The sequence below is a fragment of the Triticum urartu genome, chromosome 5A (assembly GCF_056163025.1).
Source record: "Triticum urartu cultivar PI428250 chromosome 5A, HENAU_Tu73, whole genome shotgun sequence".
NCBI lineage: Eukaryota > Viridiplantae > Streptophyta > Magnoliopsida > Poales > Poaceae > Triticum > Triticum urartu.
The window spans coordinates 519809811-519827527 of NC_141877.1; the positions used below are offsets into that span (position 1 = coordinate 519809811).

General features: G+C 42.2%; 1 protein-coding gene across 3 annotated transcripts; it reads left to right on the forward strand.

Annotated features, from left to right (window-relative positions):
* Nucleotides 1–8542, forward strand: LOC125510153 (protein DETOXIFICATION 40-like). Of its 3 annotated transcripts, XR_015602543.1 has the most exons (8): nucleotides 1–330; nucleotides 5315–5946; nucleotides 6064–6120; nucleotides 6212–6450; nucleotides 6828–6959; nucleotides 7049–7135; nucleotides 7389–7662; nucleotides 8209–8542. XR_015602543.1 is itself a non-coding variant. In XM_087521454.1 (7 exons), the coding sequence occupies exons 1-7, from the start codon at nucleotides 1–3 to the stop codon at nucleotides 7394–7396; spliced, it is 1485 nt and encodes a 494-aa protein (XP_087377580.1). In that variant the 3' UTR covers nucleotides 7397–8187. The 3 variants fall into 3 exon arrangements, 2 of the variants coding, with proteins under 2 accessions (XP_087377580.1, XP_048531204.2); XM_087521454.1 differs by lacking the exon at nucleotides 8209–8542 and having other exon boundaries at nucleotides 7389–8187; XM_048675247.2 differs by lacking the exon at nucleotides 8209–8542 and having other exon boundaries at nucleotides 6841–6959; nucleotides 7389–8187.
* The last annotated feature ends 9175 nt before the right edge of the window (nucleotides 8543–17717 follow it).

Genomic DNA, 17717 nt, shown 5'->3' on the forward strand with positions numbered 1-17717 from the left:
ATGGGCGGCGCCAGCGAGGCTGCGGACAGCAAGCTACAGAGCCCGCTGCTGACACCCCTGCAGCCGACGGCCGGCGGGCATGGAGCGGGCAAGCAGCTTGAGAGCATCCTGAACGACGAGTCGGTGCCGTGGGTGCATCGGATCTGCGCGGCGACGATGGTGGAGATGCGGATGCTGGTTCCCCTGGCGGCGCCCGCCGTGCTGGTGTACATGATCAACTACCTCATGTCCATGTCGACGCGGATCTTCTCCGGCCATCTCGGCACGCTCGAGCTCGCCGCCGTTTCCCTCGGCAACACCGGCATCCAGTTCTTCGCCTACGGCCTCATGGTACGTTCTTTCTTCCATTCCAACTTCTGTGAATAGTCAAGTTTTTTACCTTTTAGAAATAGAGGTTCTGCGAATAGTCACGTAGGTGTGCATAGGGATTCGGATATTTGGAACTCGGCTGCATATGAACTGTGATTCAGTTGAACTCCTTGACACGCATTTAAAAGGGACAAAAAAAAAAGAAAGAGAAATGCGTGTCTGATCCACATCGACGGCTGGTAGTACTAAAAGATTCGGAACAAGGGGGGAGGGGGCTAATGACATGTATTGTTTTGATTGCTTCGTACAGCTTAGAGTATTGATTGTACTAGATGATGATCCACGCGTTGCTATGAGAACCTTGCTAAAAGAAATGCATAAAAATTGCTAAAAAAACATCTAACCTAATGTAAAAGCAAATGTAAGCTTAAAAGAAAATACAAAGGGTATAAAAATGAATTATAATTAAAAGAATGTCATTTCTACCTAAAGTGCGAAGGGTGAACTACATAGGTAACGTCAATACATAATCAAATGCAAAAGTTGACTTATGAGTAACATGCATGAACATATGATGTGGCGGCGCTGCATTCATAGAGTAATGCTAAAATATGTAATTTATGACTTGCATGTATGATTTGCTTATGTGGCATGGTTGCATGTCTAGGAAGAAAAATATAGCGGTTGTAGCTATTTAGGAATAGAAGATACTGGAGGCTATGCACGCTTCGTTGCGCCATTCTTACTCATGGGATAATCATTTTTCTTTAGCAGGTTATTGTGGCCGGTTGTTTTGTTTTCGTTTTATGTGTTTTACTTTAGTTTTAGTTATGTTCTGGTGGTCTTTTTGTTTCGCATATCGTGTTATGGTGTTGCTAGAGACATTACTTGTTTTGAGAGGAGAGTGGAGTTGTTTGGCACGTGATTGCGGTGTCCTTACAAATTTTGATGTCATTGTCAGCTGGTGGTTATTGTGTGAGCCCCTTGGAAGCACCTATTCCCTATTGAAACCATGGGCGCCATGCAAATTACATTACAAGTTGTACCATTCACAAGGTGCCATGCATTCACAAATGCAAATTCAATTTAGCTTGACTGGACACCTCGATAGAGTTGTCAGTTTGTCAAATCCAGTACAAATATTTTTGTGGGGGGTTTAATTGGGTCACAACACATGTGAAGTAGTAGTCATTTTTCTAAAAGAGGTAGATTTATTTAATTGAGAAACAAGGACGTCACAGAGTTTTACAATCTCTTCAGGCCCCGAGTGGAACCACAACAGCCGTGCTAAACAGTGGCTAATCACAACAGCCGTGCTAAAATTTGGGAGTAAAGAAAATCTTATGTTGAGCCAACTAGCCAGCTAGCCTTAACATTTTATCGAGTTGCTACTAGTACACGTCATCCTATTTTTTTTTTACAGTGACTACACGCAATCAATTTTGTTGGACCCGGTGCCATGGCAACAGTTTGCACTCAGTTCATCACGGCTGCATGCCCCCAGCGCACTGCTCTGACATCACGGGCTGTCCCCCATCCCCGTTGAAGTGTTTGCGACGAGATACTCAGAATCATTTGTGGCCATGTCATCCACAAACTCACAAAGTCCGCTCTCCATATAAAATAATAAATACAATGCTATACTACTACCAACTGTATCTGGCAAACGCGTCAGATGCATGGATACATAAATGCTTTCGACAGAGTTAAACTACATTGATACTCTATTATAACATTCAATTATGCTTGGAAAAGTATTTTTCATTCAATTATATTCTACTACTTATATTCAATAAATGTTGTTACAATTATACATAATCAAATAATAAGTCATACGTATCTCAAATTTGGCTTCCATGTTATCAACCCATAATTTTCATTAATCAATTCCCACAACAACGTGCGGGGTATTTTCTAGTTAAAAATTAAGCACAAACCGAAATCAACAGCTCACAAAAAAGGACCCACTGCAGTTTAAATAAATTAACGAAAACACTAACACCCACACGTGTGGGCGTTATCCAACTCGCCCACACGCCTGAATCGTCGTTCACTGTCTTTTGCACGAATCTTGACACGAAAAAAGTGGATTTGGTGTGCCACGTAGGACGGGGCTGATGTGTGGGCGTTGGAAAGTTTGCCCACACGCCCGCACCACGCTGTTTGCCAGCTGCATTGTGTGGGCGAACTGCTTTTCGCTCACACAGTCACCAATTAGGTCATGCGCGTGTGAGTGAATTGCTTTTCACCCACACGACACTACTACCTTGTGGATGGCAACTGCAGTTACGCGAACATGGCAACTTGGTACACACACATGGCAACTGTGATTCTTTGCTACATGGCAACTGCAGTTACGCGAATATGGCAACTCGGTACACACACATTGCAACTGTGATTCCTTGCTACACGGCAACTGTAGTTGCGCATACGTGGCAACCAGATAAACATACATAGCAACTGTGATTAACAATACATGGCAACTATGGTTGGACCACACGTGGCAACTAGGTAAATACACATGACAACTACTGTTTTGACCATATGTGGCAAGTAGTTAATCACGCACGACAACTACGGTTTGATTACACGCAGCAACTACCATAAATTAGACATGGCAACTATAGTTAACCAAAACAGATAGAGTTGCCATGCTTTTACAACTACACTTGCCATTCCGGAAAACTACATCTGCCAACCAGGCTGGCAACTAAGTCGTCATCCCGCGGGGTACCTAACGTAGCTGCATCAGGACGTGTGGGCATTTTTGCTTCATGCCACACGCACGGGATGGAGATGAGTAGTATTTGTTGGGCGTGTGGCACGAAGTAGCCGCGCCCACACGTGTGGGCAATTCTAATGTCCGCCCACACACAGCCCGTGTGGGCTGCTCCTGCTCACATCACACACGGTGTGTGGGTACATGTCGTATATACCACACGTGTGGCAGTTATCGGCGTCCTAAATTAATCATATTTAGTACTTTGCGGATGGACAGTTCAAAAGTTCATCAAATCTGGGATGCTAATGACTAAGAAAGATCAATGGCTGGATATTCTACAGGGAACTACTACCAAACTTTATAGTACTTCCTCCGTTAACAAATATAAGACGTTGTGAATATTTTAATATGGACTACATATATACTGAAATGAGTGAAGTGACACACTATAACATGTTTATATACATCCGATTTATAAAAAAGTTAGGACATCTTATATTTATCAGCGGAGGAGTAGACAATAATTAGTGGTAAATTCCCGCTACTTCGAAATTCTACTACAAATCTGACTTCCACACAGGATTTTGATGTTAGAAACTGTTTTATGTTCAAATTTCACATTATAAAATTTTCAGTTTTGACTTCCAATTAGTAGTCTGATGTAGAGATTTATTTTGAGTTAAGATCTCGTATTACAGAACTTCCCTATTCAACCCAAAGTTTTTTTTTTCACCTAGGCATGTTATAATCAATGTCGACATATCCTGCAGGAAGCTACCTGCACGATCACAAAGTACTGTTTTGTTTCCCCAGCAAAAATGTTCTTCCCGTTGTAAGAAAATGTACATACCAAAAAACTGGTCGTCCCTTGCTAAAAAATGTTCACACATTTTAAAAAATACGCCCGCAAAAAGAACATTTTAAAAAATACGTGTACTTTTTGTCCCTTGGAAAATATATCTACAATCATTTTTATATGAACTAGTCCATGTATAGTTACCCAAACCATATTGGTCACTGTTATATCATAAAAAACGTGTACGTTATATAATTTGGAATGGAGGAATTTATTTGGGGTAAACATTTTGGAATGGAGTAATCAACATAATTGTCAATAGGAACAAACCAAAGTATCGCTGCATTTAGTAGAATATATGCTAGTTTTACTTGGCCAGCCAACTAGTTCTGAGACATATGTATGTACTATTTTAATTAAATATTCAAATAAAACATTTTACAGAAACGGTTTAGGATAAAATCTGCAATAACCCACATGTAGTAAAGTGCTTGAATCTTGCCGATTTCTGAAGTGCAAGAAATGTCGTTGAGAGCAAGTTTAATAGTATAGCCAACAACGGGCTATATAAAGTTGTCAAGCCATTTATAACTAACCTGATAGCCCACTCATATAATAGTTAGTCATACCTGATTGTTGTGCTGATAATATGTGGCCCGTATTTCTCCCACAAAAATGGTGCCGGGGCACGTGTTAAAGCCGTCGGTAAATCTACAACCCATTTCTCTTCTCTCTCCTATGCTCTTTCCTCCAACTAGACAAAAATCTGATCTGACATATCTTATAACCGGCTTATAACAGTTCCAATTTCTAGACGATCGTGGCTGCCTCTACTAAACAAACAACAGTACCGCACCAAACAAATGTTGCACATTTTTAATTGTTCAAAATATTCTAAAAAAAATTAGTACATTCACGCTACATCAGTGTAGGCTGTCAGAAAATTTGAAGTCAAAATTCAAAACATAGCTAGGAAAGCAAAAAATGATAAATTTGACACTGAATAGTACTACCTCCGTTTCAGTTTACAAGTCCTACGCGTATACCTAGGTTGCCAATTTTATCACCTTAATATAAACTATATAACACAAAAATTATACGATTTAAAAATAGAACATCTGAAGTTTATATTGGTATATTTTTTGTAATATATGACTTGTATTAGGTTGGTCAAATTGACGACCTAGGGGCACGCACACGCCCTGTAAACTGAGAGAGAGGTAGTACATAACATAGTTGGGCTTTAGATTTTACCCATTATCATATTATGTCAAATTTGTCATTTTTATATCTCAAGAAATATTTTAAATTTTGAGACGAAATTGTGTGAGAACATGCAGCGATCAATGTTGTGTCAATATGCTAAATTTGTTTTTAGTTTTTTAAACATTCTATAGCATCCGGTGCAGCGATAGCACCATAAGTGTGGGTGCGCCGGATACATTCCGTTGCAAAATACCTGTTGATAACTCTGCAATGGTTTGCAGCTTGGCATGGGGAGCGCGGTGGAGACGCTGTGCGGGCAGGCGTACGGCGCAAACAAGTTGGACATGCTGGGCATCTACATGCAACGCTCCACCGTGCTGCTCATGGCCACCGGCGTCCCTATCACCGTCCTCTACGTGTTCTCCCGCCCCATCCTCATCCTCCTCGGCGAGTCCCCTGAGATCGCACGCGCCGCGGCCATCTACGTGCACGGCCTCATCCCGCAGATCTTCGCCTACGCCGCCAACTTCCCGATCCAGAAATTCTTGCAGGCGCAGAGCATTATAGCGCCGAGCGCCTACATCTCGGTAGCCACGCTCGTCGTCCACCTCGTCCTCAGCTACCTCGTCGTCTACCAGTTTGGGCTGGGGCTTCTGGGCGCCTCGTTCATGCTCAGCACCAGCTGGTGGATCATCGTCATCGGGCAGTTCGTCTACATCATCACAAGCAGCCGATGCCGCCTCACGTGGACTGGATTCTCCCTGCAGGCATTCTCCGATCTGCCTGAATTTTTGAAGCTATCCCTTGCCTCTGCTGTCATGCTCTGCCTGGAGACTTGGTACTTCCAGATACTGGTGCTCATTGCTGGCTTCCTCAAGGACCCCGAAATGGCTCTCGCATCGCTCGCTGTTTGGTAATTGATTTTAGTGAAACTTCTCTTTAATAACTGTACATAAATTGATTGCTGCCATTGTTCAGAATCAGATGATGACCCAATTAATCATTCTGTTGTGTTTGTGTGTGTTCGCAGCATGACCATTTCTGAATGGGTGCTCATGATTCCACTTGGATTCTACGCAGCAACCAGGTAAATAAGTTGTCATTCTATAGTTTTCACTTGCATCAGTTTGTAGCAGTTGAAATAAACTAGATTCTTACATGTTTAACGAGCAATGCAGTGTCAGGGTGAGCAATGAGCTTGGTGCGGGCAACCCCAAGTCAGCGGCATTCTCAGTTGTGGTGGTGACAATGTTGTCATTCGTCCTATCAGTTATAATCTCGGTAGTCATCCTGCTCTGTAGTGATTACACCAGCTACATTTACACCAACGGCGAAAATGTGGCAGTAGCCGTGTCCAAGATGACCCCACTCCTGGCACTCACCATAATCCTCAATGGCATCCAACCAGTACTATCAGGTATACTAGAATAGAAAGAGAGAGAAATGGTCCAAGGTTTGTGGCTGTTTGGGGGTTGTATTATGCTCACTGGTAATTCACTACTCCCTTCATGCATCCCATTTTAGTTGTCGAGCAAACGGATGTATCTAGCACTAAAACAACGTCTAGATACATCCATTTCCACGACAACTAACATGGGACGGAGGGAGTAGTATGTAGCCCTCACTTAAGCTAAATATCAATGGCCTCACGAAATTCACAACTTTTTCAAACATGCTTTTAGACACAAACACAAGCCTTTTGTCACCCTTCAACTTTAAGCTAAAGAGCTCTCAGCTTTAGACAAAAGCAACCAAAGATTTTGATTCATTTATTGTGGGCACACAATGATGTAGATGATATAAGCAGGGGTAGCCGTGGGCTGTGGTTGGCAAGCGTTTGTCGCCTATGTCAACATCGGCTGCTACTATGCCGTGGGCATCCCCCTTGGCTTCCTCCTTGGCTTCTACTTCGACCTCGATGCAGTGGTAAGGAACCTATGCATGGTTCTAGATAACTTTAGCTTGATCAATCATGCATTTCTTACTTATAACAAAGTGGATGACACAAAATGTAGGGCATATGGAGTGGTATGATTGGAGGTACATTGATGCCGACTGTGATCCTAGTGTGGGTTACCTTGAGGACAGACTGGAACAAAGAGGTAAACATGGGATTCCCCTCAATCATAATAGACATCACGACCTACAAAGCCACAATGAATGGATACAAATCTGAACCAACATTAAGAGAAAATTAATTATTAAATTACACACTGCAAAGTTAAACATCCCCAGAATACTAATACGCCATAGTCACATTATGTTCCTTGTCAAGGGCATGCCATTATCATCTAGCACTATAGATAGTTACCTAGTTAACTAAGAGAAACATATTGCCTTCTCATATGATTGCAGGTGGCTGATGCTATGAAAAGATTGCAGAGGTGGGAAGGCAATACACCTCTATTGGCAGGACAAGAATGACAAACATCCTATGGTTGACTTGTCTACATAATCAATAGAGACAGGGTTCGTTAGCAAGTCGATCTCCCTGAAATATGTAAAATACGTTGTCAGAGGGATGACCGCGAGACAGAGAGGAAACCATAAGACAAATTGCTGACACCCTATCGGAGGGGGACTCATTGTATTTGTCATCAAGATCACCACCAAGCTCCTTCTCGGCGAGGTCCAGTAGTTCACCCCTTGGCTATGTGTTTACAGTAGTATCTATGTTGTCACATATTTCATATGTGCTTCAATGTCAAGATAGGTGTTGAACATGATTATGATTATCTATGCAATTCTTCCGGTGGATGTTTTGTTATGAGTTAAATTAGTCAATATGTTGTTGTTATGATGAATGGAATATTAATTCATGCAGGCATAGGATCTTCTTTCTATTAGTCTATTGGTTACCTCAAGCCGGATTCGACCCTTGTAGTACTATGACTTTTTTCCCTAGAGACCCTAGATTTATTGAACCATCCGAAGTATGGAGCTGGCAAGGGACATCTTACAAGTCCTTAGCATCTCAATTAGTTCTTGTTTGTCGGATCAAATAATGTGAGTATTAGAAACACAAAACTACTACCAAAAAGGGAGAAAGGCGAAGACAATATCCTACATACAAATGCACTTCGAGGCCCAACAAGATAGTAAAGCTACAATGTAATGATGCAACTCATGTAGGAAATAAATTGTATCTGATTAAATAAAAAATGGATTGATGCAGGTCTCCATGGGGATCAACATTGATATGGGGTATTATCAAGATCATCTAGAAGGTCACGTAATCTAGCTTAAAATCAGCACTACGAGACTTGTCATCACCAAGCATGTCATCATATTTCTCATTGTCTAGAAGAGCATCATGCTTTGTAGCAAATTGTCATCCATGCTTCTTGTTTTGTGCTTTTCCTCTTCCAGTTGACTATATGTAAGCAAATGCCTAGGTGTTGAACAGTTGTGAGGCCAATGCTCATCATTTCCACACCTAAAACAACCATATTGTTTATTACATGGTTCAACACTTTGTATATGCCTTCTTGAATTTTCATCTATCTCTTTTGTTTTACTCTTTTTTTTGAATGAACTACCCATATTCTTTTATCTCCCTTAGCATTACCCATTGTCCTTTCTGCGACCAATGGAACTTTCAGTATTTCAAATGATGGAATTGTTGGGTTTCGTAGTAATTTCAAAATTTTCCTACGCACACACAAGATCATGGTGATGCATAGCAACGAGAGGGGAGAGTGTTGTCTACGTACCCACGCAGACCGACTGCGGAAGCGTTGACGCAACGTAGAGGAAGTAGTCGTACGTCTTCCCGATCGGACTGATCCAAGCACCGTTACTCCGGCACCTCCGAGTTCTTAGCACACGTACAGCTCGATGACGATCCCCGGGCTCCGATCCAGCAAAGCGTCGGGGAAGAGTTCCATCAGCACGACGGCGTGGTGACGATCTTGATGTTCTACCGACGCAGGGCTTCGCCTAAGCACTACAACGATATGATCGAGGTGGAATATGGTGGCAGGGGGCACCGCACACGGCTAAGGAACGATCTCAAGGATCAACTTGTTTGTCTAGAGGTGCCCCCTGCCTCCGTATATAAAGGATCCAAGGGGGAGGGTGCGGCCGGCCAGGAGGAGGGCGCAGGAGGAGTCCTACTCCTACCGGCAGTAGGACTCCCTCCCCCCCAATCCTAGTTGGAATAGGATTCCCCGAGGGGGGAAAGAGAGAGAGGGGGCCGACCACCTCTCCTTGTCCTAATAGGACTAGGGGAGGGGGGAGGCGCGCAGCCCACCTTGGGCTGCCCCTTTTACCTTTCCACTAAAGCCCATTAAGGCCCATATGGCTCCCGGGGGGTTCCGGTAACCTCCCGGTACTCCGGTAAAATCCCGATTTCACCCGGAACACTTCCGATATCCAAACATAGGCTTCCAATATATCAATCTTTATGTCTCGACCATTTCGAGACTCCTCGTCATGTCCGTGATCACATCCGGGACTCCGAACTAACTTCGGTACATCAAAAATGCATAAACTCATAATAATTGTCATCGTAACGTTAAGCGTGCGGACCCTACGGTTCGAGAATAATGCAGACATGACTGAGACACATCTCCGGTCAATAACCAATAGCGGGACCTGGATGCCCATATTGGATCCTACATATTCTACGAAGATCTTTATCGGTCAGACCGCATAACAATATACGTTGTTCCCTTTGTCATCGGTATGTTACTTGCCCGAGATTCGATCGTTGGTATCCAATACCTAGTTCAATCTCGTTACCGGCAAGTCTCTTTACTCGTTCTGTAATACATCATCCCGCAACTAACTCATTAGTTGCAATGCTTGCAAGGCTTATGTGATGTGCATTACCGAGAGGGCCCAGAGATACCTCTCCGACAATCGGAGTGACAAATCCTAATCTCGAAATACGCCAACCCAACATCTACCTTTGGAGACACCTGTAGAGCACCTTTATAATCACCCATTTACGTTGTGACGTTTGGTAGCACACAAAGTGTTCCTCCGGCAAACGGGAGTTGCATAATCTCATAGTCATAGGAACATGTATAAGTCATGAAGAAAGCAATAGCAACATACTAAACGATCGGGTGCTAAGCTAATGGAATGGGTCATGTCAATCAGATCATTCAACTAATGATGTGACCTCGTTAATCAAATAACAACTATTTGTTCATGGTTAGGAAACATAACCATCTTTGATTAACGAGCTAGTTAAGTAGAGGCATACTAGTGACACTCTATTTGTCTATGTATTCACACAAGTATTATGTTTCCGGATAATACAATTCTAGCATGAATAATAAACATTTATCATGATATAAGGAAATAAATAATAACTTTATTATTACCTCTAGGGCATATTTCCTTCAGTCTCCCACTTGCACTAGAGTCAATAATCTAGATCACATCACCATGTGATTAACATCGATAGTTCACATCATCATGTGATTAATACCCATAGTTCACATCGCCATGTGACCAACGCCCAAAGGGTTTACTAGATTCAGTAATCTAGTTCACATCGCTATGTGATTAACACTCAAAGAGTACTAAGGTGTGATCATGTTTTGCTTGTGAGAGAATCTTAGTCAACGGGTCTTTCACATTCAGATCCGTATTTATTTTGAAAAATTCTATGTCTACAATGCTCTGCACGGAGCTACTCTAGCTAATTGCTCCCACTTTCAATATGTATCAAGATTGAGACTTAGAATCATCTAGATCAATGTCAAAAACTTGCATCGACGTAACCCTTTACGACGAACCTTTTTGTCACGTCCATAATCGAGAAACATATCCTTATTTCACTAAGGATAATTCTGACCGCTGTCCAGTGATCTACTCCTAGATCACTATTGTACTCCCTTGCTTAACATAGGGTATACAATAGATCTGGTACACAGCATGGCATACTTTATAGAACCTATGGCTGAGGCATAGGGAATGACTTTCATTCTCTTTCTATCTTCTGCCGTGGTCGGGCTTTGAGTCTTACTCAACTTCACACCTTGTAACACAGGCAAGAACTCTTTCTTTGACTGTTCCATTTTGAACTACTTCAAAATCTTGTCAAGGTATGTACTCATTGAAAAAACTTATAAAGCGTCTTGATCTATCTCTATAGATCTTGGAGCTCAATATGTAAGCAGCTTCACCGAAGTCTTTCTATGAAAAACTCCTTTAAAACACTCCTTTATGCTTTACAGAATAATTCTACATTATTTCCGATCAACAATATGTCATTCACATATACTTATCAGAAATGCTGTAGTGCTCCCACTCACTTTCTTGTAAATACAGGCTTCACCGCAAGTCTGTATAAAACTATATGCTTTGATCAGCTCATCAAAGTGTATATTCCAACTCCGAGATGCTTGTACTAGTCCACAGATGGATCGGTAGAGCTTGCACATTTTGTTAGCACCTTTCGGATTGACAAAACCTTTTGGTTGCATCATATACAACTCTTCTTTAATAAATCCATTAAGGAATACAGTTTTGTTTATCCATTTGCCAGATTTCATAAAATGCGGCAATTACTAACATGATTCGGACAGACTCAAGCATAGATACGAGTGAGAAACTCTCATCGTAGTCAACACCTTGAACTTGTCGAAAACCTTTTGCGACAATTCTAGCTTTGTAGATAGTAACACTACTATCAGCGTCCGTCTTCCTCTTGAAGATCCATTTATTCTCAATTGCTTGCCGATCATCGGGCAAGTTAACCAAAGTCCAAACTTTGTTCTCATACATGGACCATATCTCAGATTTCATGGCCTCAAACCATTTCGCGGAATCTGGGCTCATCATCGCTTCCTCATAGTTCGCAAGTTCGTCATGGTCTAGTAACATGACTTCCAGAACAGGATTACCGTACCACACTGGTGCGGATCTTACTCTGGTTTACCTACGAGATTCGGTAGTAACTTGATCTGAAGTTACATGATCATCATCATTAGCTTCCTCACTAATTGGTGTAGTAGTCACAAGAATAGATTTCTGTGATCTACTTTCCAATAAGGGAGAAGGTACAATTACCTTATCAAGTTTTTCTACTTTCCTCCCACTCACTTCTTTCGAGAGAAACTCCTTCTCTAGAAAGTTTCCGAATTTAGCAACAAAAGTATTGCCTTCGGATCTGTGATAGAAGGTGTATCCAATAGTTTCCTTTGGATATCCCATGAAGACACATTTCTCCGATTTGGGTTTGAGCTTATCAGGTTGAAGCCTTTTCACATAAGCATTGCAATCTCAAACTTTAAGAAACGACAGCTTAGGTTTCTTGCCAAACCATAGTTCATACGGTGTCGTCTCAACGGATTTAGATGGTGCCCTATTTAACGTGAATGCAGCTGTCTCTAATGCATAACCCCAAAAAGATAGTGGTAGATCGGTAAGAGACATCATAGATCACACCATATCTAATAAAGTACGGTTATGACGTTCGGACACACCATTATGCTGTGGTGTTCCAGGTGGCATGAATTTGTGAAACTATTCCACATTGTTTTAATTGAAGACCAAACTCATAACTCAAATATTTTTCTCCGCGATCAGATCGTAGAAACCTTATTTTCTTATTACGATCATTTTCCACTTCACTCTGAAATTCTTTAAACTTTTCAAATGTTTCAGACTTATGTTTCATCAAGTAGATATACCCATATCTGCTCAAATCATCTGTGAAGGTCAGAAAATAACGATAATCGCCGCGAGCCTTAACACTCATCGGATCGCATACATCAGTATGTATTATTTCCAATAAGTCAGTTGCTCGCTCCATTGTTCCGGAGAACGGAGTTTTTAGTCATCTTGCCCATGAGGCACGGTTCGCAAGCATCAAGTGATTCATAATCAAGTGATTCCAAAAGCCCATCAGCATGGAGTTTCTTCATGCGCTTTACACCAATATGACCTAAACGGTAGTGCCACAAATAAGTTGCACTTATCATTATTAACTTTGCATCTTTTGGTTTCAATATTATGATTATGTGTATCACTACGATCGAGATCCAACGAACTATTTTTATTGAGTGTGTAACCATATAAGGTTTTATTCATGTAAACAGAATAACAATTTATTCTCTTACTTAAATGAATAACCGTATTACAATAAACATGATCAAATCATATTCATGCTCAACGCAAACACCAAATAACACTTATTTAGGTTCAACACTAATCCCGAAATTATAGGGAGTGTGCGATGATGATCATATCAATCTTGGAACCACTTCCAACACACATCGTCACTTCACCCTTAACTAGTCTCTGTTTATTCTGCAACTCCCGTTTCGAGTCACTAATCTTTAGCAACTGAACTAGTATCAAATACTTAGGGGTTGCTATAAACACTAGTAAAGTACACATCAATAACATGTATATCAAATATACCTTTGTTCACTTTGCCATCCTCCTTATCCGCCAAATACTTGGGGCAGTTCCGTTTCCAGTGACCAGTCCTTTTGCAGTAGAAGCACGTAGTCTCAGGCTTAGGTATAGACATGGGCTTCTTTACTTGAGCAGCAACTCGCTTGCCGTTCTTCTTGAAGTTCCCCTTCTTCCCTTTGCCCTTTCCTTGAAACTAGTGGTCTTGTCAACCATCAACACTTGATGTTTTTCTTGATTTCTACCTTCGTCGATTTCAGCATCACGAAGTGCTTGGGAATCGTTTCCGTTATCCCTTGCATATTATAGTTCATCACGAAGTTCTACTAACTTGGTGATGGTGACTAGAGAATTCTGTCAATCACTATCTTATCTGGAAGATTAACTCCCACTTGATTCAAGCGATGTAGTACCCAGACAATCTGAGCACATGCTCACTAGTTGAGCGATTCTCCTCCATCTTTTAGCTATAGAACTTGTTGGAGACTTCATGTCTCTCAACTCGGGTATTTGCTTGAAATATTAACTTCAACTCCTGGAACATCTCATATGGTCCATGACGTTCAAAATGTCTTTGAAGTCCCGATTCTAAGCCATTAAGCATGGTGCACTAAACTATCAAGTAGTCATCATATTGAGCTAACCAAACATTCATAACGTCTGCATCTGCTCCTGCAATAGGTCTGTCACCTAGCGGTGCATCAAGGACATAATTCTTCTGTGCAGCAATGAGGATAAACCTCAGATCACGGATCCAATCCGCATCATTGCTACTAACATTTTTCAACACAATTTTCTCTAGGAACATATCAAAATAAACACAGGGAAGAAACAACGCGAGCTATTGATCTACAACATAATTTGCAAAATACTACCAGGACTAAGTTCATGATAAATTTAAGTTCAATTTAATCATATTACTTAAGAACTCCCACTTAGATAGACATCCCTCTAATCCTCTAAGTGATCACGTGATCCAAATCAACTAAACCATAACCGATCATCACGTGAAATGGATTAGTTTTCAATGGTGAACATCATTATGTTGATCATATCTACTATATGATTCACGCTCGACCTTTCGGTCTCCGTGTTTCGAGGCCATATCTGCATATGCTAGGCTCGTCAAGTTTAACCTGAGTATTCTGCGTGTGCAAAAACTGGCTTGCACTCGTTGTAGATGGACGTAGAGCTTATCACACCCGATCATCACGTGGTGTCTGGGCACGACGAACTTTGACAACGGTGCATACTCAGGGAGAACACTTCTTGATAATTAGTGAGAGATCATCTTAAAATGCTACCGTCAAACGAAGCAAAATAAGATGTATAAAAAGATAAACATCACATGCAATCAATATAAGTGATATGATATGGCCATCATCATCTTGTGCTTGTGATCTCCATCTCCGAAGCACCGTCATGATCACCATCGTCACCGGCGCGACACCTTGATCTCCATCGTAGCATCATTGTCGTCTCGCCAATCTTATGCTTCCACGACTATCGCTACCGCTTAGTGGTAAAGTAAAGCATTACATCGCGATTGCATTGCATACAATAAAGCGACAACCATATGGCTCCTGCCAGTTGCCGATAACTCGGTTACAAAACATGATCATCTCATACAATAAAATTCAGCATCATGCCTTGACCATATCACATCACAACATGCCCTGCAAAAACAAGTTAGACGTCCTCTACTTTGTTGTTGCAAGTTTTACGTGGCTGCTACTGGCTTAAGTAAGAACCAATCTCACCTACGCATCAAAACCACAACGATAGTTTGTCAAATAGACTCCGTTTTAACCTTCGCAAGGACCGGGCGTAGCCACACTCGGTTCAACTAAAGTTGGAGAGACAGTCGCCCGCAAGCCACCTATGTGCAAAGCACGTCGGGGGAACCGGTCTCGCGTAAGCATACGCGTAATGTTGGTCTGGGTCGTCTCATCCAACAATACCGCCGAACCAAAGTATGACATGCTGGTAGGTAGTATGACTTATATCGCCCACAACTCACTTGTGTTCTACTCGTGCAAATAACATCAAACCATAAAACCTAGGCTCGGATGCCACTGTTGGGTTTCGTAGTAATTTCAAAATTTTCCTACGCACACGCAACATCATGGTGATGCATAGCAACGAGAGGGGAGAGTGTTGTCTACGTACCCACGCAGACCGACTGCGGAAGCGTTGACGCAACGTAGAGGAAGTAGTCGTACGTCTTCCCGATCCGACCGATCCAAGCACCGTTACTCCGGCACCTCCGAGTTCTTAGCACACGTACAGCTCGATGACGATCCCCGGGCTCCGATCCAGCAAAGCGTCGGGGAAGAGTTCCGTCAGCACGACGGCGTGGTGACGATCTTGATGTTCTACCGACGCAGGGCTTCGCCTAAGCACTACAACGATATGATCGAGGTGGAATATGGTGGCAGGGGGCACCGCACACGGCTAAGGAACGATCTCAAGGATCAACTTGTTTGTCTAGAGGTGCCCCCTGCCTCCGTATATAAAGGAGCCAAGGGGGAGGGTGCGGCCGGCCAGGAGGAGGGCGCAGGAGGAGTCCTACTCCTACCGAGAGTAGGACTCCCCCCCCCAATCCTAGTTGGAATAGGATTCCCCGAGGGGGGAAAGAGAGAGAGGGGGGCGGCCACCTCTCCTTGTCCTAATAGGACTAGGGGAGGGGGGAGGCGCGCAGCCCACCTTGGGCTGCCCCTTTTACCTTTCCACTAAAGCCCATTAAGGCCCATATGGCTCCCGGGGGGTTCCGGTAACCTCCCGGTACTCCGGTAAAATCCCGATTTCACCCGGAACACTTCCGATATCCAAACATAGGCTTCCAATATATCAATCTTTATGTCTCGACCATTTCGAGACTCCTCGTCATGTCCGTGATCACATCCGGGACTCCGAACTAACTTTGGTACATCAAAAATGCATAAACTCTTAATAATTGTCATCGTAACGTTAAGCGTGCGGACCCTATGGTTCGAGAATAATGCAGACATGACTGAGACACATCTCCGGTCAATAACCAATAGAGGGACCTGGATGCCCATATTGGCTCCTACATATTCTACGAAGATCTTTATCGGTCAGACCGCATAATAACATACGTTGTTCCCTTTGTCATCGGTATGTTACTTGCCCGAGATTCGATCGTCGGTACCCAATACCTAGTTCAATCTCGTTACCGGCAAGTCTCTTTACTCGTTCTGTAATACATCATCCCGCAACTAACTCATTAGTTGCAATGCTTGCAAGGCTTATGTGATGTGCATTACCGAGAGGGCCCAGAGATACCTCTCCGACAATCGGAGTGACAAATCCTAATCTCGAAATACGCCAACCTAACATCTACCTTTGGAGACACCTGTAGAGCACCTTTATAATCACCCATTTACGTTGTGACGTTTGGTAGCACACAAAGTGTTCCTCCGGCAAACGGGAGTTGCATAATCTCATAGTCATAGGAACATGTATAAGTCATGAAGAAAGCAATAGCAACATACTAAACGATCGGGTGCTAAGCTAATGGAATGGGTCATGTCAATCAGATCATTCAACTAATGATGTGACCTCGTTAATCAAATAACAACTATTTGTTCATTGTTAGGAAACATAACCATCTTTGATTAACGAGCTAGTTAAGTAGAGGCATACTAGTGACACTCTGTTTGTCTATGTATTCACACATGTATTATGTTTCCGGTTAATACAATTCTAGCATGAATAATAAACATTTATCATGATATAAGGAAATAAATAATAACTTTATTATTGCCTCTAGGGCATATTTCCTTCAGGAATTTACTCTAAGCATAACATGGTACGCCTGGGACAAGCACTATGATTCTTCAGAAGTACATTTTTCTTCCCTACAACCAATATGACAGACATAAACTCATAATAGTTGGCATGATCCATATACACGTATTGCTCTTTTTCTTAGAGGATGCATGTAATGCTCTCGCAATACCATATTTGTGGGATGGAAGGAAGATACGAACATACGGTCTTGTCTATAGTATCAGCATGGGTAACTTTCCCATTACACAATTTTAATTGAGAGACAACCTTGTTCATGGCTGAGTTTTATGATGTCACAGACTTGAAGTATTGTAAGTGTAGGTTTATCCATTCATTCCGTGCTTGTGTAAGCATGACTAGCCTTTGATGTTCGTAGCAACCCTTCAGGGATTTCCATAGATTGGGTACATCTTCGGGTCTGAGTTCAAGTGGTGTCTCAAGAAAAGCAAAGATTTCACATTTTTAGAAACAAAAGGGCCAATTGTCCTAGTTTTA

Bases quoted from the DNA above. Each gene is read 5' to 3' on its own strand.
- LOC125510153 (XM_048675247.2), top strand. From the start codon at position 1: ATGGGCGGCGCCAGCGAGGCTGCGGACAGCAAGCTACAGAGCCCGCTG. The intron at 331-5,314 runs GTACGTTCTTTC...AATGGTTTGCAG, and splicing joins TCTTCGCCTACGGCCTCATG to CTTGGCATGGGGAGCGCGGT. The intron at 6,451-6,840 runs GTATACTAGAAT...TGATATAAGCAG, and splicing joins CATCCAACCAGTACTATCAG to GGGTAGCCGTGGGCTGTGGT.